The sequence below is a fragment of the Dictyostelium purpureum genome (assembly GCF_000190715.1).
Source record: "Dictyostelium purpureum unplaced genomic scaffold DICPUscaffold_1, whole genome shotgun sequence".
NCBI classification, from domain to species: domain Eukaryota; phylum Evosea; class Eumycetozoa; order Dictyosteliales; family Dictyosteliaceae; genus Dictyostelium; species Dictyostelium purpureum.
Window position 1 is genome coordinate 1 of NW_003519338.1, and position 26,340 is coordinate 26,340.

General features: G+C 22.5%; 13 protein-coding genes across 13 annotated transcripts; 8 read left to right on the plus strand and 5 right to left on the minus strand.

Annotated features, from left to right (window-relative positions):
- Positions 1-635: 635 nt before the first annotated feature.
- On the plus strand, positions 636-848 carry DICPUDRAFT_146457 (uncharacterized protein; the record flags this gene model as incomplete). The annotated part of the gene is made up of 1 exon (XM_003282805.1): positions 636-848. The coding sequence occupies one exon, from the start codon at positions 636-638 to the stop codon at positions 846-848; it is 213 nt and encodes a 70-aa protein (XP_003282853.1).
- Positions 849-1,675: 827 nt separating this feature from the next.
- On the minus strand, positions 1,676-2,850 carry DICPUDRAFT_24961 (uncharacterized protein; the record flags this gene model as incomplete). Its single annotated transcript, XM_003282862.1, has 3 exons — positions 1,676-1,993; positions 2,429-2,597; positions 2,804-2,850. The coding sequence occupies 3 exons, from the start codon at positions 2,848-2,850 to the stop codon at positions 1,676-1,678; spliced, it is 534 nt and encodes a 177-aa protein (XP_003282910.1).
- A 454-nt stretch (positions 2,851-3,304) lies between these two features.
- Positions 3,305-4,489, minus strand: DICPUDRAFT_73839 (uncharacterized protein; the record flags this gene model as incomplete). Its single annotated transcript, XM_003282863.1, has 1 exon — positions 3,305-4,489. One exon carries the CDS (start codon positions 4,487-4,489, stop codon positions 3,305-3,307), a length of 1,185 nt encoding a protein of 394 aa, XP_003282911.1.
- An 838-nt stretch (positions 4,490-5,327) lies between these two features.
- On the plus strand, positions 5,328-6,111 carry DICPUDRAFT_73840 (uncharacterized protein; the record flags this gene model as incomplete). Its single annotated transcript, XM_003282806.1, has 2 exons — positions 5,328-5,460; positions 5,552-6,111. The coding sequence occupies 2 exons, from the start codon at positions 5,328-5,330 to the stop codon at positions 6,109-6,111; spliced, it is 693 nt and encodes a 230-aa protein (XP_003282854.1).
- Positions 6,112-6,661: 550 nt separating this feature from the next.
- On the plus strand, positions 6,662-8,497 carry DICPUDRAFT_73841 (uncharacterized protein; the record flags this gene model as incomplete). The annotated part of the gene is made up of 1 exon (XM_003282807.1): positions 6,662-8,497. The coding sequence occupies one exon, from the start codon at positions 6,662-6,664 to the stop codon at positions 8,495-8,497; it is 1,836 nt and encodes a 611-aa protein (XP_003282855.1).
- Positions 8,498-8,822: 325 nt separating this feature from the next.
- On the plus strand, positions 8,823-10,020 carry DICPUDRAFT_146461 (uncharacterized protein; the record flags this gene model as incomplete). Its single annotated transcript, XM_003282808.1, has 2 exons — positions 8,823-8,857; positions 8,940-10,020. 2 exons carry the CDS (start codon positions 8,823-8,825, stop codon positions 10,018-10,020), a joined length of 1,116 nt encoding a protein of 371 aa, XP_003282856.1.
- A 907-nt stretch (positions 10,021-10,927) lies between these two features.
- On the plus strand, positions 10,928-12,242 carry DICPUDRAFT_96216 (uncharacterized protein; the record flags this gene model as incomplete). Its single annotated transcript, XM_003282809.1, has 2 exons — positions 10,928-11,648; positions 11,717-12,242. The coding sequence occupies 2 exons, from the start codon at positions 10,928-10,930 to the stop codon at positions 12,199-12,201; spliced, it is 1,206 nt and encodes a 401-aa protein (XP_003282857.1). The 3' UTR covers positions 12,202-12,242.
- A 754-nt stretch (positions 12,243-12,996) lies between these two features.
- On the plus strand, positions 12,997-13,398 carry DICPUDRAFT_24875 (uncharacterized protein; the record flags this gene model as incomplete). The annotated part of the gene is made up of 1 exon (XM_003282810.1): positions 12,997-13,398. A coding segment is annotated over one exon (402 nt), but the record flags the coding sequence as incomplete, so codon positions are not given.
- Positions 13,399-15,683: 2,285 nt separating this feature from the next.
- DICPUDRAFT_24909 (uncharacterized protein) lies at positions 15,684-18,669 on the plus strand (the record flags this gene model as incomplete). The annotated part of the gene is made up of 2 exons (XM_003282811.1): positions 15,684-15,957; positions 18,341-18,669. Coding segments are annotated over 2 exons (603 nt in total), but the record flags the coding sequence as incomplete, so codon positions are not given.
- Positions 18,670-19,161: 492 nt separating this feature from the next.
- Positions 19,162-21,133, minus strand: DICPUDRAFT_85658 (eIF-3 zeta; the record flags this gene model as incomplete). The annotated part of the gene is made up of 4 exons (XM_003282864.1): positions 19,162-19,527; positions 19,610-20,303; positions 20,483-20,831; positions 20,980-21,133. 4 exons carry the CDS (start codon positions 21,131-21,133, stop codon positions 19,162-19,164), a joined length of 1,563 nt encoding a protein of 520 aa, XP_003282912.1.
- A 243-nt stretch (positions 21,134-21,376) lies between these two features.
- On the minus strand, positions 21,377-23,080 carry DICPUDRAFT_146468 (uncharacterized protein; the record flags this gene model as incomplete). The annotated part of the gene is made up of 2 exons (XM_003282865.1): positions 21,377-22,760; positions 22,842-23,080. 2 exons carry the CDS (start codon positions 23,078-23,080, stop codon positions 21,377-21,379), a joined length of 1,623 nt encoding a protein of 540 aa, XP_003282913.1.
- A 476-nt stretch (positions 23,081-23,556) lies between these two features.
- On the plus strand, positions 23,557-24,531 carry DICPUDRAFT_73849 (uncharacterized protein; the record flags this gene model as incomplete). The annotated part of the gene is made up of 2 exons (XM_003282812.1): positions 23,557-23,577; positions 23,872-24,531. 2 exons carry the CDS (start codon positions 23,557-23,559, stop codon positions 24,529-24,531), a joined length of 681 nt encoding a protein of 226 aa, XP_003282860.1.
- A 128-nt stretch (positions 24,532-24,659) lies between these two features.
- On the minus strand, positions 24,660-25,950 carry DICPUDRAFT_73850 (uncharacterized protein; the record flags this gene model as incomplete). Its single annotated transcript, XM_003282866.1, has 3 exons — positions 24,660-25,058; positions 25,122-25,839; positions 25,913-25,950. The coding sequence occupies 3 exons, from the start codon at positions 25,948-25,950 to the stop codon at positions 24,660-24,662; spliced, it is 1,155 nt and encodes a 384-aa protein (XP_003282914.1).
- Positions 25,951-26,340: the final 390 nt, after the last annotated feature.

The window sequence follows — 26,340 nt, forward strand, 5'->3', positions numbered from 1 at the left end:
ATCTTTCCAGAGGATTAAAGAAATAAAAAAACTATTAGTTCACATTTAAAAACTTTTCAATTTCAAAGAAAGAGGCCTAATTAAAATATTGTTTTATTATGCCAATATTTTTTTTAAAAAAAAATCAACAATGTTTAAATAAATAAAAAATTAATTTTTTATTAAAATATATAATTCAAAACATTTTTTCAAATTATTATTATTATTTATTGATTAAATTAAAAAATAAAAAAAGAATAATAATAATAAAAATAAAAAAAATAATATTAAATATAAAAATGATTTCAGAAATTTCTATTATTGTTTTATTTTCAAAATCTATAAAACTATTTTTTTTATTTTTTTTTTCTTTAAAATTTATATAAATATATTTTATAGTTCATATTAATATTTATTTTTTTTTTAATTTTTATTTAATTTTTTATTTTTTTATTTTTATTTTTTTTAAATTTTTTTAAATTTTTAAATTTTTTATTTATGAAATAGTATTAATATTGAGATTTATATATATACATAAAAAAGTAGTAGTGTTCAGAAAAACGACTTATTATTTATTATTATTATTTAAAAAAATCAAAAAATCACGCTACATTGCCCAGTTTAAAAAAACAAAAAAAAAAAATCACACATTAATTATGGCTAGTTTAATTATACTATCTGCCTCATTATTTATTTCTCTCCTGCTGCCAATTTCATTTAAAGAGACTATACTAATTATATTCTTTTTAATGATACTATTTATCCATCTATCTCCTTATTTCCACATTAATAATAGTGGCACAAGTAGCAGTAGATTACCAAGGAGAACAGTCCCAATTTCACCATCAATTAATAAAAAAATTAACTAACCATTATATAATATAAACAATAGCAATTGTAATTTTATAGCAATAATATAGATATTAATAAAAATAATAATAATAAAAGTAATTATAATAGTTATAATAATAATAAAATAGATGGTCATCGAAAAAGAAAAAAACCGAAAAAAAATAAAAATAAAAAACAAATAATAATAATAACAAGTAGAATTAGAATAGGGTTATTAATAATTTATCGACAATAGAAATGTAAAATATATAATAATAATTTATATTTCAAATATGAATTCTTTTTTTTAAAAAGAAAAGGGTAAATATATAATTATGTTTTATAAAAAATAAAAATATATAAAAATCCCAAATTCTCTAATTATTATTATTTTTATACGTTCAGAACATAAAATCAAACGAGTTTATTTTCATAAATAATTAGTTAGGAATATATTTAATTCCAAAAAAAAATAAAATTAAATAAATAAAATTTTAGAAATTTATCCTATATATTATATGTATTAAAACATATAATATATATATATAAACAAATACAATCCTTTTTTTTTTTTTTTTTTTTTAAAATTTTTTTTTTATTTTTTTTTTTCTTTTCTTTTATTATATTATTATATATATAAAAAAATTTTAAATGATTTTATAAACAAAGAAAATTTTTAAACATTTTTTAAACTGTCATTATCGTTACTATAGGTGTTAATTGTTGTTGTTATTGTTGTGTTGTTATGTTGTGTTTTAATTGTTGTTTTGGTGAGTTTTTTTGGTTGTTGTTTATTTATATGTGTGTGCATTATTTATTATCGAAATTTATATTATTATTATTATTATTATTATTATTAAATTGTTTAAGCAACTTCTAATTCAGCACCAGAAGCCTTTAATTTAGCAACAATCTTATCTGCTTCTTCTTTTGAAACTTTATCTGCAATAACTGATGGAGTTTTTTCAACAAGACCTTTAGTTTCCATTAAACTGAGTGATGGTTTAACTTCTCTTAATTCTTTAATAATCTTGTATTTAGCACCATCTGGAACTTTAATGAGTTTAACTGAGAATTCTGTTTTAGCAGCAGCGGCTGGAGCAGCAGCAGCAGCTGGGGCACCACCAGCGCCACCGCCACCACCCATTTGTGAAAAGTCCATATCTGGGACACCTAATTTGGCCTAAAATAAAACAATAAAAATGATTAGGTTAGTTTTGGTGGATCTAATTATAACTATACTGCTTTTTTTTTTTTTTTTTTTTTTTTGCTCATCATTAAACTTTAACTACCATCAAACAACCATTACTACTTTAATATTTTATAATACATTATGGATATTTAGTTTGAATAAATGCTGTACCACCTAAATAATCTTTTCATATAATATCAATGATTATACTAATATTGAATATATTTGATGGATTTTATAAAATGCTGTCATTAAAAACAGTTACAGTTGATAAGGTTGGTTGTGTGGATTTCTTTTTTTTTTTTTTTTTCCATTTAAATAGTTTTGCTATATTGCTGAAAGGTCGTTACTTGTAACTATTTGATGGTAGTTATGATTTTTGATGCTAATAATAAAAAAAAAAAAAAATTTTTAAAAAACACATACTTGTAATAATGAGGTTAATTCGGTGACTTGTAATAATGAGAGTTTTGAAATTCTTTCGACAATATCTTTAACTTCTTCACCACTTTGAGCACCGTTGGCAGTTTTCTCTATTTTAACATCAGTTGAGTATAAACGAGTGCTGGCTCTATATAATTGGTTTTTATTTAACCTAAATAGAATATAAATGATTTTATATGAATTAGACAATGTTTTATCTTTATCGATTGATTATACAGGTGATATTATTATTTATTTTATTATTTTTTAAAAAAAAAAAAAAAAACTATAATTTTCGATTATATGCAACAAAACTCAGTTTTTGTCATATAAATTCGTAATTTTTTTTTATTTATTTAAATGTTAATGTTTGCATACTTTTGAACAGTTGATAAACATTTATTGAGTGATACTCTTGAGATCATTTTTTATATTATATATATTATTATTTAATATGAAAAACACAAAAAAATTGTAAAAAATATATGTGTATGATTTGATGTCGAAAACATAAAAAAAAAAAAAAAAAAAAAAAAAAATTAAAAAAAATAATTTTAAAAAAAAATAATTTTAAAAAATAAAAAAAAATTAGTTTTTTTTTTTTAAAAAATGATTGAAATAAATAATTCAAAACTAAAAAAAAAAACGAAAAGAACTTCCTGATATGAAAATTCATTCTTTTAAAAAAAATGATTATATTAAATTTTTTGTTTAAATTAAATTTAGTAAAAATAATATTAGATTTGTGAGTGTGTGTGTGTGTTTGTGAGTGTGTGTGTGTGTTTGTGTTGCTAATAATACAAAAAATTATTTTATTTTATTTTGGTTGTGTAAAATATAATTTATTAAGGTATATTTTATTTATTAATTTATATTTATTTATTCTTTTAGTTTATTTGCAAAAAATCTAAAACATTGTAAAATTATATTATTTTCTGCAGATATTTCCCTTTCGTATAATTTTGTAAATAAAGAATCTCTGAATTGATTAGTGGCACTTTCACTCTCTTCCTTTTGAGCTGGTTTTTTGTTTTTATTTTTATTTCTTGATTTTGTTTTTTTGTGACCTTTAATCTTTGGGAAGCTAGGTTGAACAGATTTAACAATTTCGGGTTGTTTATTAAATTCAAGTGTTGATGGTGCTTCCTCAACGACTCCGGTATTGTTGTTATTATCTATATTATCTATAGTATCCATATTATTATCATTATTATCATTATTATTATTATCACTATTGTTATTATCATTATTATTATTACTATTTATATTATTATTATTATTATTACTATTGCTATTAATGTTTTCATTGCTATCAATATTATTTACAATTTTTTGTTTTTTAACTTGTGTTTCGTCGTTTATCACTTTATTGTCATCATTTATTGTGTCTTTATTACTATCTTCATCAGGTGTATTGATTTTTGTTACAGTTTCAGTCTCTGTTGATGGGTTTTCTTTTCTTTTCTTTGGTTTTTTTTTATTATTTTGCTTATTCTTTTCTTTTTGTAAAATTTCACCTCTTTTTTTAGCTTCTTCCTCTTCTTTCTTCTTTGCTTCAATATTTTCTCTTGATGGATACCTTTTTCTTCTCTCTTCTAAATAACGTGCAATATCCTCTGGAGATTCTTGAATTTTAATTTCTTTTAATCTTTGGTTAAACATTTTTATTCTTCTCATTTCTTCTTTATCCTCATCATCATCGTCATCTCTTCTTTTGTTTTTTTTATTTTTATTATTATTATTATAATTATTATAATTATTATTATTATTGTTATTTACAGAGGATCCATCATTGAAATTGGAATTTTCTGTATTGTTTATATTTTCATTATTGTTTGCATTACTTGTTGGAGCATTACTATCGCTGCTATTATTATTATTATTGTTATTTTTGTAATTGCTATTATTTCTTTTATTATTCAATTTTTTTCCTTTATTGTTTAGCCCTTTGTTTTTATTATTATTGTTTTTATTATTAACAGTATCGCTATTATTATTGGTATTATTATTATTATTACTATTGCCACTTGTCGAATATAAGTCGACCAATTCAGACAAATCCATATCTTACAAAAGTTCTCTTTATTGTGCGAAAAATAAAAATAAAAATAAAAATAATAAATAAATGAAATATTTTAAAAAAAAAAAAAATAATTAATTTTTAAAAAAAAAAATTAAAAAAAACGACAGACCCAATTTCTTTTTTTTTCTTATAAAAAATAAAAAAAGTAATAAGTGTTACATAATCATTTATTTATTTTTTTTAATAATTATATGATGGCTAAAAACAATTTTCACAAATTTATAAAAATCACTAAGATAATTTAAAAAATCTTTTTTTTTTTTAATAATCTGAGAATTAATATAATGGGTAACTTAATTTCCAAATTTTATTATTGAAATAATTAACCACATTGCTTTTCCTTCATTTAAAATAACATAACAGTTGAATAATAAATAAAAAACTTAAAAAAAACAATCAATAAAATGTATTATATTTTTATCAAATTTAAAATGTATTTAATTAATTTTATAAAATTTAAATTTATTAAATTAATTTTATAAAATTTAAATTTATTAAATTAATTATATTACCATATATAATTAAAATGTATATAACGGTTCAGTGACCACCTGTGTTTTGGAAAAATAGGGGTTTACAATAATGCCCGCAAAGTTTATTTTTTCGAGATAAAAAAAAATAAAAATAAAACAAAAAAAAAAAAAAAAAAAAAAAAAAAGATATTTTGCATTTGTAATGATGGGACTATATTTTAAAAAAAATAAAAAAACAAAAATAATTAAAATAAATTTTTTTTTTGTTTTTTTTTGTGTTACAATTTTTTGTGAAGAGTTGCAGTATCAATAGAAATAATACGGAAACAAAGAAATAAACAAAATAATGTCAAATAAATCAATTCCCAAGTCATCATCAATGTCATCGATACCAACATCAGATTTATTAATATCAGAGCCCATTTTCGATATTCCGATCGAAAATGATATTCATTACTATTTTAATTTATTGCTAATCGGTAATTAAAAGACCCAAAAAATTATTATTATAAAATTATTATAGCTATATCTAATCTTTTTTTTTTTTTTTTTTTTTTTTTATAATTTTAGGTGATCACGATTTGATAGATGTTGATAATAAAATATATAGTAAAAAAAATATATGTATAGATGATAAATTTATTAGGGTTTCTATATTCAAGCATCATGCAGCAAACGTTAGCTGGGAAAGATTTAAAACTATTAGGGACCTATATTACAAGAATTTACACGGAGCAATATTTGTATATGATATCACTAAACAAGAATCTTTTCAAAGTATTATCGATGTTTGGTATAAACAATATCAAGACTATAAAATTTTAAAAATTCACAATATATCCGACAGTCCCTATTACAAATCATTAAATAATTTTAAACCATCGCTACTCCTACTGGGTATCAATACAGATAAAAGAAACAGTACCAACTACAGTACTTGTGTTTCGACGGAAAAAGTTGTTGATTTTGCAAAATCGATTGACGCTGAATTTTATGAGTTGCCATCAGTCAATAAAAAAAATATAGGTTTTGCAATTTTCGAATTATTAAAGGATATCAAAAAAAATTATGAAGCTTCAGGAGCTAAAACATTTCAAGAAATTGATAAATCAAAATGTATAATAAACTAAAAATCTATATATAACAATAAAAATTTTTGCAAAAATTTTTTTTTTAATTTTTTTTATTATATTGTATACAAAAAAAAAAAACCTAATTTTTCAATATTTTTTTTTTTAAACTTTTTTTTTTCTTAATCTTTTGATAATTATTTAATTTCATATCATTTCATCTATTTAGTTTATTTTTTAAAGTACATACACCAAAAAAGAAAATAATTACTTTTTTTTTCTAATATTTTAATAAATAAAAAATTGAATTCTGGTTGGATGTTTTTGGTTCCTTTGGAATTTTTTTTTTTTTTTAGAAATTTTCCTTTCTTTTTTCTGGGTTAATATTTTTTAAATGTTAAGGTTCATTAGACTCAAAAAATCAAAAATATCTGATGGTTATTAAAAATTCGAAAAAAAATATTTTTTTTCTGGTTTCCAAAAAATATTATTTTTTTGGTTTTTAAAATATTTTTTTTTTTTTTTTGTATAAAGTTTTTTTTTTTTTTTTTTTTTTTGTTTAAAAAATAAAATATTTTTATAAAAAATAAACAAATAAAAATTTAAAAAAATGAAATATAATTACATTTTTTTAACAGTTTTTTTATTATTAAATTTTAATAATATTATAGCACAGATTGTATTTAATAATAATATAATTAATACATGTACTAACGATAATCCATGTGACTTATCATCAAAAGAAGTATGGACTAATAATCAAGTTCCACTCACAAACGATGATGTTGTTATCGATTTTTCAAGTGTAGAATCAACTTCAAATATTTATTTAGTTGCCCAAAATTTTCATATTTCATTAAACTCATTCAACATTACTGGGCCATCATCATCCCCATCAATAACCAATCTTTTAATCAATAACTCAAATCTTACAGTTTCAGTATTTACTATGAGTAATTTAAATGTTACAATTGATGGTACCAAGGGTATCGTTTATAACTTGGGTAACTTCAAATCATATAACACAAACTTATTAGTTCAAGGCAATGGATATATTAATGTAACACAAACAGAGATTTTAGGTGAGATTCCAGCAAACTTTATTGGTAATGTTTCATTTGTTAGCAATGGTCCAGCTTCTTTACAAGCCCCAATGAATTGGAGTAGCCAAATTGGTTTATTAGAATTTAATGGAGCCGTAGAAATTACAGGTCCTTTCAATATTGCTTCTCCAATCGCTTTTTATCAATGGGTTGAAATTAGTTCTAATGGTACAATGAATCAAGTCTTTTTCTCTGATTATTTTACTATTGAAGGTGGATCATCAGTTCATATTGATCAAATTGATTCTTTATTGAGTGGATCACTTGTCAATGTTATAGAACAATCATCTCTCTATTTAGCAACTCAGCCATTTAGTCCATTAAATTTTTTCACCATCGAAGATAGAAGTACACTTTATTTACCATCTGGTGGTCTAATTAACGATTTATTCAGAACAGGCAATGGTACCCTCGTTATTACTGACTCTAAAAAGGTTACCACTTTTTATTTATATCAACCATATTTATCAGTTACTTCACTAGGTAGTCTCGAACTCATAGGTAATTTAGATACAGTTACAGTTACCGGTCAAAATTCAAATGTAACCCTCGAAAATGTTTCTAATGTCAATAGTATTTCGGTTAATGGTCTCATTTTCATTGATATTGCTGGATCCCTCACTGTTAGCCAACAAGCATTAGCCAAAAATGTTTTAGTCAGTGGTAGTTTGACACTTTATGGTGGTATTTCAAGTAATAGACTCGATGTTACCATATTTTCCTCTTTAATAATTTCAAATAATTCTTATGTTGATTCTTCTGTTAATTCATATGGAAGAACCACTATCGATAGTGGTTGCAAAATCAAATCAATTGTACAAAAAGCTGGATCCACCTTAGCCATTACTTCCCCAGGTATATCTATCTTAGATGGTTTTACAATGGTCAATGGTTCATATACTACCATTCAAAATGCTTCCATCAATAACAATGAACCTATTATCAAAGTTAATCAATTTAATCTTAATAATACACAATTCGACATTCAACTTATCCAAGGTTCCAATCCAGCCGATAATGATACCATTCTTATCGTTCAATCCAGTGATCTTGCAAACTCAAATAATATTTTCGAACAAACCAGTATAATTATAAGGATAAATAGTCAAACTCGTTATACAGCTTTAAATTACAAAATTGAATCAGATTCAAATGGAAATGTCAGAGCTATCTTTTATAAAGAAAAGAAACCAACTAATTATACAGGAGTTATCATTGGTACCATCTTTGGTGGTGCTGTTTTAATTGCCATAGTCGTTACTATCTTGTGTTGTGTTTCTAAAAGAAAGAAAAGTCATCATCACTACCATCAACATGAAAGAAAATCATTAATTCATAATTAAAAAATAAATAGTTTTTAGAAGCTATAAAAAATAATTAAATAAATTATTTTAAAATCCCTTATTTCTTTTTCCCTATTTTCATAAATAAGATCATCATTTTACAATTTAATTAATAATTTTTTTTTTTATCAAAATTTTTTTTTATTAAATTTTTTTTTTTTTTTTTTTTATTTATTTTTTTTTAATTACTATCATTTTTTTTTATAGTTTTCTTTTTTTTTTTGTGTTTTTTCTGTATTTTAATTGTTATAAATATTTTTTATTTTTATTAAAAATCAAAATTTTTTAAATACAATCCAAAAGTGTGAACAGTTTAAAAATAATAATGGATAATGTTTTTTTTAAAGTTTGGAGAAATAAGTAATAACAATAGCATATTAGTCAATTGTGAATAAATTGTAATAAATACTAATGATTTATTCATTTATTTATTTTTAAATAGGGTAATAAGAAAAATAATTTTATACCACACTAAATTATATAAACAAAATCGATTGATATCAATTGAATATATTGATAAATTAAGAAATTTCCCACATAGAAACTATATATTAGAGTTAATTGTTAAAACTTCGTCGGGTGATGCTTTAAAAGTTGGAGATATACCAGCATCAGTTCAAAAAATTAGTTTTCAAACATATTTTTATCAAGAGATAGATATAGGTTTTTTCCCAAATGGATTGAAATCATTAGATTTTGGGAAATGGTTTAATAAAGATTTAAGTGGTGGTAGATTACCACCATTGTTAGAAACTCTCAAGTTGGGTCGTTCTTTTAATCAAAAGTTTTCACATGGCGATCTTCCAGATTCACTTACAGATATTCGTTTTTCATTTTCATATAGCTTCAATCTAGGTGGCGGAATAATACCAAGAAGAGTAAAGAAATTAAGTTTGCCTTCATATAGATTTAAAATAGAAAAGGACGATATTCCAGAGACAGTTCAGAAGTTATGGTTGGGAGGATGCCAACAAATACAACCAAATACTTTACCTTCAAATCTTCAGTTTTTATCATGTAAAGTAGACTTTGTACCTGATGCATTACCTTTGTCTTTAAAGGTATTAAAAATTAAAAATTCTTGCCAGCTTCCAAAGTTAAATAAAGGCGATATTCCTCCATTGGTAGAAGAGCTAAAAATAGGTGGCATTTCGGAACCATTAGAGCCCGGTGTCCTTCCTCCAAGCATTACTAAACTCACATTCACCTCTAGTTCTTTGTTTACAAAAGGTACTCTTCCACCATTTTTAAAGGAGCTGGTGTTTGATTACTACAACGAACCAATATCAAAAGATTGCTTACCAACTTCATTAGAAATCCTCTCATTTGGTGATGTTTTTGATCAACCACTCAATTTCATTCCAAATAATTTAAAGAAATTAACTTTAGGATTCTTTTATAATCAAAATATCAATGTAGGTGATCTTCCTTCATCGCTGACCAGTCTCACATTAAACGGTTATTATAATCCAGATACAATGCATATTCCCGACTCTGTGACAGAATTAATTGAGAATTATTAATAGAAAATAAAATTTATAATAATTATATTTTATCAAATGTAGAATCCATCAAGAAGAAATGTTATTTTTGGATGAAAAAAAGAATTATTAAAAGATTTATTAATTTAAGTTCTTTGTTTAAAGTAATCTAACAACATCTTCTACGACGACGGCTAATATCTATATCGATATTGATAATATTGCTGTTTCCACCACTGCATGGATTAAAGCATGGATTGAAACCACATGAACCACCAAAACTATTACCGAAGCAAGCTGATTCATTATTAGAGAACAAAGTACTTCCTGATGAGCTTAACATTGATTTAGTTGAGGCACCATTGACTGGGTTCATTGATGAAATAGATTCTATATAAAAAAAATAGAAATAAAGGTTACTATATAATATAAATATTTATTTTTTAAAATATATTTTTTAAATATTTACTAATAATTGACATTTTAGAATTTAGTTTTTATATTTATAATATAATTTGTTTTATTTTAAAATGAAAATAATAATTTTTTTTTTTTTTTTAAAGCCTTGTAAATTTATGAAATGATTGTTCATTTCAATTTCTAAATTATTTATCAATTAAAAATAGTGATTTGTAAGGTTTTTTTAAAATGTGTGTTCATTTAACTGTCGTAAAAGATACTAAATAAATTTTTCAAAGTGGAGGGGCACAAATACCAATTTTTTTTTTAAATCAATTTTAAATTATATTTACTACCCATAGTTGAAAAAATTTCTTTTTTATTTTATTAAATTTTGAAAAAATTTTTTAGAAAATTTTTTAATTTTAAAATTTTGATGAAAAAATTTATTATCAATAAATTTTTTTTTTTTTTTTTTAAATTTTTTTTTTTTTAAAAAAAATTAAAAAACCATATAAACCATTTTATAAATTTTTTTTTTATAAAAATAATGGCAACAAATAGACAATATGATACTACATGTTTAGAACATCCCCAAAAAACTATAGTTTTTATATGTTCAACATGCAGTGATAATATTCCGGTATGTAACAAATGTATTATAGGTAGTCATAATGGTCATGTTTTTAAAGATTTAGAGGATATCGAAATCAACCTTAAAAACAAAATAAACAAAGATTTCAAAACCCAAACTTTACCACAGTTAAGCAAACTTTTGGAAAATAACAAAAGTCAGTTAGAAAAATCAGATAATCAATTAAAACAAATTCAAGAAAATCACACAAAGAATTTAGAAACTTTAACAAATGAATTTAAGAAAATTAAAGATATTGTTAATATTAAAGAAAATGATTTTAAAAAACTATTAATAACAAAACTAGATGAAAATATAGAGGCTAATAATAATTTCACATCAGCAATTGAAGATAGTAATAAAAAAGTTAACAATATTTTAAATACACAAAATAACAATAAAAATAACAATCAAAATAATAACCAATTCATAGAAATAGTTAAGCAGAGTCATATTTGTAAAAAGTTATTATCCAATTTTAACAACTATCCACAATATAATGAAGTATCATTGCTCACTAAAGAGTCTAATTTCGAGTTAGTTAAAAAAAATATTGATGGGTTTCTTTCTTTAGTTCAAAATCAAAATAATGCTAATGGGTCTAATTCTTTAGATCAACATCAAAAATATATGGTTTGTAAATATTTCTATATATTTATTTTTATATTATAGAGCATATAGTAATACTTTTAATAATTTATAAAGATAGAGGCCTTAGATTTTTCGTATATAAAAATGGTTGCAGTATTGAAAATTCGACCAAATTAATTGCCATATATCCCGGTAGCCATTTACCACCAGTATTTCCTCCAAACGTATCCGAGATTCTATTACCCGATGGTTTTAATCAGTCTCTTGATTCTTTACCCCCATCAGTAACAGTATTATACTTATTCAATATCAGTTATCAACTAAACCAAGATTCAATCCCCCATACTATTCAAACTATATATTTTGGTGATGGCTTTTCTCAACAATTTCATTTTATTAATAACCAATTTGCCAATAATTATTTTTCAGCATTTCCCAAACAGATCTTTTTAGGCAATGTAGCATACCCATATTATGGAAACTCCCAGTATTATCACCAAATACATGTACATTATGACAAAAATTATAGGTTTGGCAAAAGCCATGGTTGGACTTTGTGCGACACAATAGGAAAATATTCTTTCAACCAAAATCATTAAATAAACTATATTTTATAGAGGCTTTTGTAATACCTCCTCACATTTTATAATGGTTTCTCTATCATTTTTTTATAAGTTAAATATATTTTGTGGTATAATAATACATTGATATATTTTATAAATTTTTTAGTTATCACTTGATTTTTTTGACATAATAAGCCTCTAAAACTTGTATGTATTAGATGTTGCCTCTAAAACTGTAGTCTTTATTTATAAATATATTTATACTAAGAGAATTGGAGTATATAGTAGCTTATAAAGATTTTTATAATAAATCTCCATCATGTGAGATCAAAGAAACTTTTATTAAAGTTAGGGGTATTTATAGAGCATTAATTTGTGTACTATTGCTTTTTATAATGAATTTAAAAAATAAATTAAAAAGAAAATTATATATTTTTATATTTTTTGTTTTAATTATATATATATTTAAAAATAAAAAAGAATATTATATTTAAACATAAAAAAGAAAACATATTTAATTTTTTTTATATTTTTTTTAAATTTATTTAAAATTAATTCTATTACTTTATTGAATAATTTTAGAACAATAAGAAATTTATAAAAATTTCAATTATTTTATTTTTTAAAATATAAAATTAAAAAATCCGAATTTCAATTTGAAGATTTTTTAAAAAAATATAATTTTTTTTAAATTTTTTTTAAAAAGAAAATCTAATAATTTTTTGGTGGATCTCGTTGGTGTAAAAGTTTTAAAAAAAAATTATTTTTTTTTAAAAATTAATAAATTATAATTAACTATTGTAACAATATTTTAAATTCAAATATTAAACTATGTCAAATTACCAACTATATGATACTAAATGTTTAGATCACCCCAATGAAGATATAATTTCAATATGCTCAACTTGTCCAAATGACTATCCTGTATGTATAGATTGTATTACTGGTATTCATAAAGGTCATAATTTCGAAGAATTAGATGATATAAATTTAAGAAATCAAATAGAGGAGGATTTTAAAAATCAAACAATACCAAAACTAAACGACTATTTAGAAAATAATAAAAAAATATTAGATGAATCAAACAATCACTTTGAAGAAATTAAAGATAACCATACAAAGAATTTTGATAAAACTTTTAATATATTTAAGGAATTAAAGTATATTATCAATGCAAAAGAAAATGATGTCAAAAGATTATTAATAACTAAATTAGAAGAAAATACAGATGTAAATAATATAATAACAATAACAATAGAAAACGATAATAATAAAATTAATTCTGCTATTAAATTTAATAGTGATATTGATAACAATAAAAATAATATTGGTTTTATTGAACTTTTAAAACACAATCATCATTGTAAAAATCTTTTATTAAATATAAATAATAACAATAACTTACCAGAATATAATGATACTCAAGTAATAACTCAAGAAAATAATCTTGACTCAATCAAAGATTTAACAAACAGTTATATAGAAGTAAATGACTCAAATACAGATTTTAGTAACATTAGTTTAGAAGAAAATGACTTAATCAAAGATCTAACAAACACTTATTTAGAAGTAAGTGACTCAGCCAGAGATCTAAAAAGCAGTCACTTAGAAGAAATGGATATTCCTAAATATAAAAATCCTCAATTTATAATTCAAGAAAAAAATCTCGACTCAAAGGAACATAAAAAAAACAGCTATTTTGAAGAGCTTGATGATATTCCTTTAGTTAAAAAAGATTTAAAAAAACAAAATTGTAAGTTTAAACATTAAATTTTTTATTTTAATTTTATACTAATTATACTTAAATTAATTACTTTTAATAAAGTTTTTAATTTAGAATTTACAATTTATGAAGAAGGGTGTGATATTAGTCATTTAGAAATTAGAAATCTTGCTATTGGACCTATCCAACGTTTACCCAAAGTTTTTCCAGAAACAGTTACATATTTATTATTACTTGATGGCTTTAATCAACCACTTGATTTTATATCACCTATGGTAAAATTTTTGTATTTTCATAACATCAAATATCAATTATTTCCTGGTTCTATTCCAAATCATTTAAATGAGATTGGATTTTCTAATGGCTTCTCTCAACGTTTTACAAAAGGTATTATCCCTGACTCTGTATTATCTATAATAATGGGCGATGTGGTCTATCCTTTAACACCTGACTCCATTTCAAACCCTGATATATTTATATATTATAATAGCAACTACAGACATTCAAAAACAAAATTTAAAAAATAAAAAGAAACTTTAAAAAATAAAATTATTTTAATATTAAAAAATAAATTTTGGTAATACTAAAAACATTTTTGGAGATATGGAAACACTAAATTAGCACTTCAAACAACGGGTGTGGTTTTTTCAGTATAATGAATTTAGATGTTATAATCTATTTCCCTATTAATATTATTTTTATAATGTTAAAGAATGACAGTATGAATTTCAATTGGTGGAAAAAAAAATAAAATTAAAAAAAATATTAATTTTTTTTTTTTTTTTTTTAATAGATTTTTTAAAAAGATTTTAAAATTTTTTATTTTTGGATCGCGCTAATGTGAAAATTAACAAAAAAAAAAATTATTGTTTTTATAAAACACTTTTAATAATAAATAATTTTTGTAAAAACCATATTTTAAATTATAATGTCGAATAATCAACAATATAATATAAAATGCTTATATCATCCCCACCAAGTTATAATTTCAATATGCTCAACTTGTCCAAATATCACTCCTGTCTGTATTGGTTGTATTACTGGTATTCATAAAGGCCATAATTTTGAAAAATTAAATGATATAAATTTTAGAAATCAAATAGAACAAGAATATAATAATCAAACAATACCAAAACTAAACGACTATTTAGAAAGTAATAAAAAAATATTGGAAGATTCAAACAGCCACTTTAAACAAATTAATGATAACCATTCAATGAATTTTGATATAGCTTTTAAAAATTTTAAGCGATTAAAAAATATTATCAACGCAAAAGAAAATGATATCAAAAGATTATTAACAACTAAATTAAACGAAAATACAGATATAAATGATATAATAACAATGACAATAGAAAACGATAATAATAAAATTAAAAAAGCTATTAAATTTAATAGTGAGGTTAATAATTATAATAATATTGGTTTTATTGAACTTTTAAAACACAATCATCAATGTAAAAATCTTTTATCAAATATAAATAATAATAACTTACCAGAATATAAAGATACTCAATTAATAATTAAAGAAAATAATCTCGAATCAATCAAAGATAAAATAAAAAGCTATTTGGAAGTACTTGATGATATTCCTTTAGTTAAAAAAGAATTAAAAACATTAAAATGTAAGTTTTAAAATTAAATTTTTTATTTTTATTTTATACTAATTTTACTTATATGGATTACTTTTAATAAAGTTTTTAATTTAGAATTTACAATTTACGAAGAAGGCTATGATATTAGTCATTTAAATAATAATTGCCTTGCTATTGGGCCTATCCAATGTTTACCCAAATCTATTCCAGCAACAGTTTCATTCTTATTATTACTAGATGGCTTTAATCAACCACTTAATTTTATACCACCCACCGTAAAATTTTTGTTTTTACATAAAATCAGTTATCAACTAACACCTGGCTCAATTCCATATCATTTAACTCAAATTGGATTTTCTAATGGCTTCTCTCAACGTTTTACAAAAGGCATAATCCCTGACTCTATAGCTAATGTTGCTATTGGCGATGTGGTCTATGCTTTAGATTCTGACTCCATTTCAAACCCTAATCATCGTATTTATTATTATTCCAACTACAGACATCCATTTTTAAATTTAAAAAATTGTGCTTATTATAAAAAGGAACTTTAAAAAATAAAATAAAAAAAAAAAGTAATATTAAAAAAAATAATATCTTTCTGTAAAATTATATATTTTGTTTGAAATAATTATTTTTAAAATAAAAAAGGAAGCATATTTTTTTATTATTATAATTAGAGTTCTGGTTTCTATAATTTATATTCAAACAATGATGTAAGTATCATATTAGATTTAATATTTTATGTTTTCATAAAATATAAATTACTTTTTTTTATTTATTTTCGGATGAAAACTAAAATCATTTCATATGTTGCAATTGATCAATCAAAAAATAATTATTAGTAAATAAATTCAATATTTGTTGTAATGGGATTTGTAAATATTTTTTTGGAAAAATAAAAAAATAAAAAATAAAAAAATTTATTAATTTTAAATTTACATTCAATATAAAAGCTTTTGTGTTGAATGTAAAAAAAATTTAAAATTAATAAATTTTAAATCTTTACACAAAAGCTTTTATATTGAATGTAAAAAATGTGTGGGGAAATAAACCCAATTTTTTTTTTTTAATTAATTTTTTGTTTTTACATTTTTTAAAAAATTAATTTTAAACTATAAATTTTTTTCACCATCATCACTGTTACAATTTTAATAAATCTTTAAAACAAATCCATTTCAAACAATATAACTTTCTACAAAAAAAAAATATTAAATATTTCAGATTATCAATTTAAACAAATTCAAAAAATAAAAAAATGAGTTTTGAAATTTTACAAACAACAACTTTTAAAATAAGTTATTCATATGGGGGGACATGGGTTTGATAATAGTATATTGAATTTATGAGTATGTTTATTGGTTATCTGTATTGTTATGAAAATGCATAATTTCTTGTATTTCTATTTTAAAAGCTGTTTAAAATTAGATAAATTCTTTAATTTTTAGGTATAATAAAAGTGGTTCAAGTTTTCCCACATATTTGTTATTAAAAAATTTAGTGCGAAAAAATGTTAAAAATTTGGTGGGTTTTTTTTTTGTTATTCCAAATTTGCGCAAACTTGAACCGCTTTTACAATAATTTTGTGTTGTGTATTGCAGTTAATAAAGAGAAATTACATATATTATTTAATTTATAAAGTTTTTAATAATTTTTTTTTTCTAATCAAAAATTAAGCAACTTAAATTTAAATTTTGTGTGAAAATAAAAAATTAATAATTAAAATTTTTAATTTTTTTAATTTTTTTAATTTTTTTATTTTTCATTCTTTATTTAAAATTAATATTTAATTTAATCACACCAGAGAAATTAATTTTAATAATAAATAAATTATAAACCATATTTTATATTCTAAAAAAAATAATGTCAGAAAATCAACAATATAATATTAAATGCTTATATCATTCCGATGAAGATATAATTTCAATATGCTCAACTTGTCCAAACATCACTCCTGTCTGTATTGATTGTATTACCGATATTCATAAAAATCACTGTTTTGAAAAATTAAAAGATATAAGTATAAGAAAAAAATTACAGCAAAATTTTATCATAGAAACAATACCAAAACTAAACAACTATTTGGAAAATAATAAAAAAATATTGGATGAATCAAATAATCACTTAAAAGAAATTAAAGAAAAACATACAAAGAATTTTGAAAAAACTTTTAATATATTTAAGGAATTAATAGATATTATCAAGGCAAAAGAAAATGATGTCAAAAGAATATTAATAACTAAACTAACCGAAAATACAGATGTAAATGAAACAATAACAGCAACAATAGAAAAATATGATAATATAATTAAAAATGCAATTAAATATAATAATGATTTTAATAATAATAATAATAATAATAATAATAATAATAATAATAATATGAATAATAATATGAATAATAATAATATGAATATGAATAATAATAATAATAATAATAATAATAATATGAATAATAGTATTAATAATAATGGATTTCTTGAACTTATAAAACACATTCATCAATGTAACAATCTTTTATCAAATATAAATAATAATAACTTACCAGAATATAAAGATACTCAATTAATAATTCATATAAAAAATCTTGACTCAATCAAAGATTTTATATCCACCTATTTAGAAGTACCTGAAATTCCTTTAGTTAAAAAAGAATTAAAAACACAAGAATGTAAGTTTTTTATATTTAATTTTTTATTTTTATTTTTATTTTATATTAATACAAATTCTTTTAATAAAGTTAATGGTAAAGATTTTACAATTTACGAAGAAGGGTGTAATATTAGTGATTTAGAAACTTGTTGCCTTGCTATTGGAGATGTCCAAATTTTACCCAAAACCAATCTAGCAACCATTTCAGAATTATTATTACTTGATGGCTTTAATCATCCACTTGATTTTATACCAAGCACCGTACAGAGCTTGTTTTTACAAAACATCAAGTATCAATTAAAAAAAGGTTCAATTCCAAAACATTTAAATATTCTTGGATTTACCAATGGCTTTGATCAGGAATTAACAAAAGATATTATCCCTGACACTGTAACATCTATTTTAATTGGCGATGTGGTCCATTCTTTAAAGCCTGACTCGATTTCAAACTCAGAACAAATAATTTATTATTATGGCAACTACAAACATAAAAAAATTAATTTTTATCGGTCTCAAAGTAATAATTCAAATTTATAGATATTATTATTGCTTTAATATTTTTAATTAATTTTAATATAGCTAATTTTTAAAATACAATCTTCGTTGCAGCACTTATATATGTTAATAGAGCTCTCAAGAAAAACATCAGAATCCCATGAATCATTAAAAATTGATTAAGTCCCAACCCTGAACAAAAAAGCATTCGTTCTTTTAAATACAGACATCAAAAAATGCCTTGTATGGGCTGATTAGACGAGAATCTATAAAAAATAAACAATTTATGGTCTTTTTTTTCTTAATTATTGCATTTAGAAAATAAAACTTTAAAGGATATATTGACAATGATATTACTCTTTTATTAAATACATAGAGTGTGTATTAATAATAAAAAGTATTTTAATTTTATATTTTAAAAATTTTTTTATTTTTTTATTTTTTTTAATATTTTTTTTTATATATAAATTAACATATACTAATAAAATATATATATTTTACTCGAGTGTTTAAATATTTTTTTTTTTTTTTTTTTTATTCTCTTGATTCATCAACCCAACCTTTGCTTTGTTCTTCTTCTTCTTCTTCTTCAGTTTCTTCTTCGATTTGATCAAAGGCATTTTCTGGAACAGAGTAGAGAGTGATAACATTACGATTTGGATCACGATGGAGAAGATATTTACCATTGGCTAATTTCATACAGGTTTGAGCAATGTGTTTAATGATACCCCAACAGTTCTTCATATCAACACCATTTTGTTTATTTAAATCAGCAACTGGATAGAATTGAGTACCTAAAATAACATGATTATTATTGTCACGGACTGAATCTCTTGAAACAAAACCTAAATTCATCATTTCACAACCAGCTAAAGTTGATTGAATTGACCATTTAGCAAACTAAATAATAATAATAATAATAATAATAAATTAATATTTTTTTTTTTTTTTTTTTTTTTTGTAATTAAATAACTATACATACTTTAGTTGAATTATTTTTAATTTCGGTAGCAAGAATAGCAGCTCTTTGTGTATCTAATTTCTTTCTAAACTCAATACCAAATCTGTTACTGTCGTGTTCATTGATAGCTTTAATTGAAATGAATTTTGGTTCACCAGAGGCATCTTCGATGGCGGCATCAATTTCGGTTCTAGCTAAAACAACAATATCATCACCGAGATCCCATTTCTTGTAAGCATAACCAACATCAACAGTGTTTTCAAATTCTTCACCTTCTGGTAATTCGTTATCTAAAGCAACTGGTTCAGCATCGGATGAAAGAACTTGTTGCCAATAGTTGAGGTTAATTTGGGTGGCTTCGCTTGAGAGTGATGCTGAGGTATTGATTGGATCTTTTTCATCTTGATGTGATGAAACATTTTCGTTAACAGTTAATTGTTCGGATGTACCTGGTCTTAATTCAAAGAAGAGACGAGCACCAACTTTTTGAACAACAATATCCCATGAGAAAACAGATTTTTGAGCACTCATTAAAATTGCTAAAATACTGTCAGTAGCATAGACATTACCATTCATATATTCGCTTCTAATAACTTTATCATCACTAGTTGGGATTAATGGTACATTAACTTCACTCTTTTGTAATTTCTTTTCATTCTTTGTATTAATTCTATCATAAACTCTATTATAATATTTAACTTTACCATATGTTCCACTGTTTTATTATTATTATTATGATTATTTGATGATTATTATAAATATATTTGAATTTATCATTTCATTTTTTATAATTTGTTGATAAATTAATAGTTTTAAAATTTTAATAAAATTAAATTAGTATATATTTATAATTTTAATATGAATAGTTGATGTAAAATAATATTTATCACATACATAGTTTCTGATTCTGGTAAATTTTCGAGAGTATATTGTTTAAATGTTTGTAAATCAAATTCTTCTTTTGATTCCCAGCTTGAACCGATTTCAATACTGCTTTCTCTGTTTCTTTGTCTTCTGTCATTCCAATATTTATTAGCGTATCTACCACCTCTACCACGAGCGGCACCTCTGTTTGATGAACCACCTCTTTTGCTTTGTTGATAGAATTGTTTTTGATAAGTTTTACCTTTATTCTTAAGTTTAGCTGAAACTCTAGTGTAATCGACTAATTTGAAACTATCTTCATCATCTTCTAATTTAAATGTAAATGGATTGAAAACATTTGAACCATAGTTTTGACGTTCTGTTTTTATAGAAAAAAAAAAAAAATCGTAAAATTAATATCGTTGGATTTATTTCTTTTGTGACACTATTTTCTTTTCTATTGCTATTGCTATATCCACTGCTATTTTGATTTTAGTATTTTATTAATGCTATTGTGTGAAACATACGATAATTTCTGACATTTGAATTCCAATCAGAGCATTTACCAATTTTATCACCTTTGCTGAATGGGGCATATGGGATATCGGTGAATTTTTCTAATTTGGTAATTGGACCCCAACCACTTGGATTAGATTTAACATTTGGTAATTCTAATGACATCTTTTTTTATTTTTATTAAAATTTATAAATAAATAAAGAAAAATAATGAAGATTATAAAAAAAAAAAAAAAAAAAAATTTTTAAAAAAAATTTATAAAAAAATTTTAAAAAAAATTAAAAAAAAAAAAAAATAAAAAAAAATTCACAAAAAAAATTGAAAAAATAAATAGTTTTTTTTTTTCGTTTTTGAAGTTATTTAATATGTAAAAAAAAAAAAAATATATGAATAAACTGTATTCTAATTTAATTTTCAATTATTTTATTTTCATTTAAATTAATATTGGTATTTTTTTCATTGATTAATTTAATTAAGTGTTTTGATAAATTTATAAAAATTGGTAAAATTGAATTTTTGTCATTTGGGTTATTATTAATTTGAATATCGGATTGGATCGATTTTAAATTGTTGGTTGAAGTTGGTGATTCCAATAAAATATCGGATCCAATAGAACTGAGTAAAGTGCTTTTTTGTAACATTGATAATTTTTGGTGATTTGGGTCGTTTGAAAATTGTTTAAATTCGTTGTTATTTAATAAAGAGTTGAATAACATATTCATATCTGATTGTTGCTGGTAAGTTTGTAATTCTAAAGATTTGGTGTAAATTGAAAATAATTGCTCTATAGCTTTACGGTAGTTGCCACCCCATGTATTTACAACGTGGTTACCAAACACTGATAATATAGCTTCAGTAACAGTTGGGTGAATTTTGGTCGATAATATTGGTTTCCACAACCATAGATTAGATAAAACTTTGTTTCTGCCACTTTCATAAACTAAATTATGTGCCCATTGTAATGAACCAATTAAGCTTTTATCTTGCAATAATGTTTGTTGTAATACTGAATCTTTAAAAATTGGGTTGTTGCTTTCTAAATGAATTGCTATATTGAATGCCTCTTTTAATTGGGTTTGAATATCTTGGTCGCTGTGATTTGGTACCATTTCGAATCTGCAAATACTGTTGTTGATGGATTCTATGAATGAGTTTGGTGAGTTATTGATGGTTGAGATTTGATTCTCTTTTAAATATTCGTACAGGTTTAAAGGTTCTGAGGTAGTTTTGCTTTTATATATTTTATTTACAATTGCTTGGTTTTGATAAAGATTAAATGGATATTCAATAAACAAAAAGTGGCTGAGATTATTATTATTTTTAATTTCAACTAGTTTTTCGGCTGATAATCCTGTACCATCACTATCGCTAAAATCATTTGATGAGATACCATATGATTGAATTTTACCTTTTGATACTAAACTTTGCAAATGTGGGAAAATTTCATCTTGTAATATTTTATAAATGTTGACATTGCCTTCTTGTTGCTTAACGATTTTCATAATGTTGTTTAGGTCCAATATAAAAATATCGATTGTTTCCAAAGATATATCTTGAAAAGCTTTTTTTATTTGTAAGTCGATTGAACTGACTGACAAAGGTTCTAATAAAACTGAGCTATCTGTAAAGTTTGGTGGTAATGATGTTTTTAATGGTTTTGATTTTTTTATATACACTAATTCTGATCTTTTAATTTCATTATTATCTAATAAATCTGATAAAACATTTTGTAGTAGTTTTGATTCGTTTGTTGATTTTATAACATTACATCCATTTTTAATTGATTTAATTCTATTAATATATAAAAACAATGTTAATATTTTTATTTATATAATGAAACTATAAAATTTTAATCAATTTTAATTTACTTACAAAATAGCCTTGTGTTCATTATCATATAATGAATAATTATCACTATCGATTGCAATAGTGCTTAGTGATAATGGCAATATACCATTATTTTCTAAAGTTTTAAATGAGAGTTTACTATTTACATTTTGTTGTTTATTTAATAAAAATGATTGTGTTGATTGTGCTGTACCACCACTACTATAAAATCTATAAAATTTATTTATATTTAAACTATTTTTAAATTTTAAAATTTTAATCATATTATTATTATTATTGTTTTTTGTTTAAACACAAAATAGAAATAACAAAAAAAAAATAAAATCTTTAATTGTGGAATGAAAAAATTATTTTAAAAATTTATGAAAAAAAATAAAAAATAGTTTGATAAAAATTTTATGTAGTTCGTCATATGACAATTTATAAAATATTTGAAAGAAAATAAAAAAAAAAAAAAAAAATTAAAAAAAAAAAAAAATAATTTTATTTTTTTTAATTTTTTAAAAAATTATTTTTTATCATTTTTTTTCGTTTTCCTTTTTGTATATTTCTTTATTTTTTTTTAAAATAAAAGTGTGTTTTTTTTAGTATTAGTTTGATTTAAATTAAATTAAATAATAGTTTAGTCATTTAAAAATCCATATATACCTATTTATAGTATATATTTGTAAATAATATTAGTAATAATATAAACCACACCCACAAAAAAAAAACCCACACATAAAATATATATAGAGAAATGTCAAGATCAATTTTCAAGGTACATTATCACCAGTATAATAAATATAACACGATTTTATAATAAAGAAATTAATAGCAGTGGTTTCAAATTTGTACAAAAAATATATACATATAGTTATAATAATGAAAAATGATATATTCAGTAGATTATATGCTTTACTAAAATGAATCATTTATCTTAAATAATATCATCATTACATTATTATTATATATGTTATTTTATACAATTCTAAAAAACTACTATTTTTATTATAAAATGTAAAATATAAAATATATATATATTAATAATAATAATTTTTTTTATAAATTTTAGAATCCATTGACATCATCACATTTATGGCATGTTATTGATGCTGAAGGTCATCATGTTGGTAAAATAGCAACTAAAATCGCCAATTTATTAAGAGGTAAACATAAGCCAATTTTCGATAAATCAGCAGTTCAAGAATGTGGAGATTATGTTGTAGTATTGAATGCTAAAAAAGTTGAATTTTCAGGTAAAAAATGGGATCAAAAAATGTACAGAAAACATTCAGGTTATCCAGGTGGTCTTAAAGAAACACCAGCTAAAGAAATGAATAAAAAAGATCCAGCACACATTATTCGTCATGCTGTTATGGGTATGATTCCAAAGAATGACAGTAAATATTATTTAGCTCAACGTTTAAAAATATATCCAGATTTCCACAACCCACATCAATCCCAAATCTCAAATATACCAGTTTCACCATTAACTCAAAATATAGGCAAATATAAAGAAGCTGAAATTAATATCCCAGAAGAACAATTCCAAGAGTATTATGCTGGTTATAAAGTTAAAATGGACGAAGTTGAAGGTAACTTTAGAGTTATTGAAACTATGACTCGTAACCATAAAGAATCTCTTAAACGTGAAAGAAGATTATTAAGAAAGAAGAGAGTCGGTGAATTAAAACCATTAAAAGGTCAAACTGTCAAAAAAGATAAATTTTAAACCAATAACAACAAATAAAATAAATAATATTCTTTAAATAATAATAAAATAAAAAAAAAATAAAAAAAATATAATTTTAAAAAAAACTATAGAGATAGAAGGAGGTAAAAGGTGATATTATTGTTTATTTATTTAACATTCCAGATTTTTGAAGATATAAAATGTTCTGGTGGGTTGTCATAAATATCTTTGGTGGTTCTCATCAGAATCGGCCCCACCAATTTGTAATATTTGTTGAATATTAACCAGGTTTCTTTAGATACACATATGTAGTCACAATCCACACGCAGGCCTTCTTTCAGTGAATGAATTGGATATCCATCGAGCGTTTTAAAGAATACTGTGGTGTTGATGGTTTTGGGTGGTGGGATGCCACCATCTATAAATCTTTTCCATTGAGCAAACCAATTCATCGGTAACATAAAATATAGGTTTTGCTTATGATTGGTCTCTAATATATTGTGCAAACTAAATTCACTTCTATAAATCTCTTGTCTTTCTAAAACTCTTTTATCGTTTACGATTCTCTATTAATAAATTATAAGAATTAGTGCACTCCTTTGTTGATATTGGTAATGGGTGATACTTACATCATTTAAGATCATTTCTAATTCGGTTAAACGGTAAAACTTGGAGTCAGAAATAAAGCATTGTATATCTAGTGATGGAGGTATTTGAATACTACCAGTTCTGAGGTAGTTTAAAATAAAACCAAAATAGACAGGGTCACGATCTATTAAATAGAATCCATCGTGGTCTTTTTCGAATTTGATTTTCTTTTCGCCCTTTTCATTTTCAACTTCGTCGAAATAGTGAGAGTTTTCATCTCTATCCTTTTTTTCATCTTGGTTTAGTATATCTTCATTCCGGGACAGCTCCTCTAGATACTCTTGATTATGTTTAAACTGTTTATATTTTAAATGTTTATCATTTATAACTGGTAGTTTTTTATTGTCATTATATCCAATGGTTGAGTTTGTTATTTTATTATTTTTTTGTTTGTTTTGGTCACTTTTAATGTTACTAAGGTCTTCTGGGGGAGGTGTTGTATCGTCATGTACCATACTTTCAAATGGTACAGAGAAGAGATCTGTTATTATTTTTGAATTGATTTTATCATCTTGTGCAATTCCAGCTAAAATACTTTCGGCATGTCTATTTAATGTTTTTCTTCTTACTATAAATGGTTGCCCACCCACTTTTAATCTAATCCAATGACCACCTAAATGAAATAATGATACATTCTTTTGTTGCTGTTGCAAGTTTTTATAGATTTCATTAAAATTTTTTAAATTGCTGAAAGTTGAACTTTATATAAATTTAAAAATATTAGTACTATGTTGCTTGTTACTATTTAATTATCATTTATTTATATACATACATTAACGATGGAATAAATCCAAATAAAATTTTAAACATATTATTTGCAAATATATCGTAAATAAATATAAATATATTTATTTTTAATATAGGTATAGTTATTATATTTATATGTATAGATTTATTGGTAAAATATAAATATAAAAAATAATAGGTGATGTTCCTGTGTTTACATTTTAAATTAAATAAATTATAAAAATTAAATATAAATTAAAAAAAAAAAAATTTATTTTTTTTTAATTTTTTTTTTAATTTTTTTTAATTTTTTAAATTATTTAAATAATTAGGGTGTTATTCAATGTAATATAAACATAAAAGATACTAGTATTTTCAAATAAATATATATTTGTTCCCAACATGTAAAAAAAAATCACAATGAAATTTTTTTTTAAATTTTTTAAAATTATTTTTTTATAAATTATTTTTTTT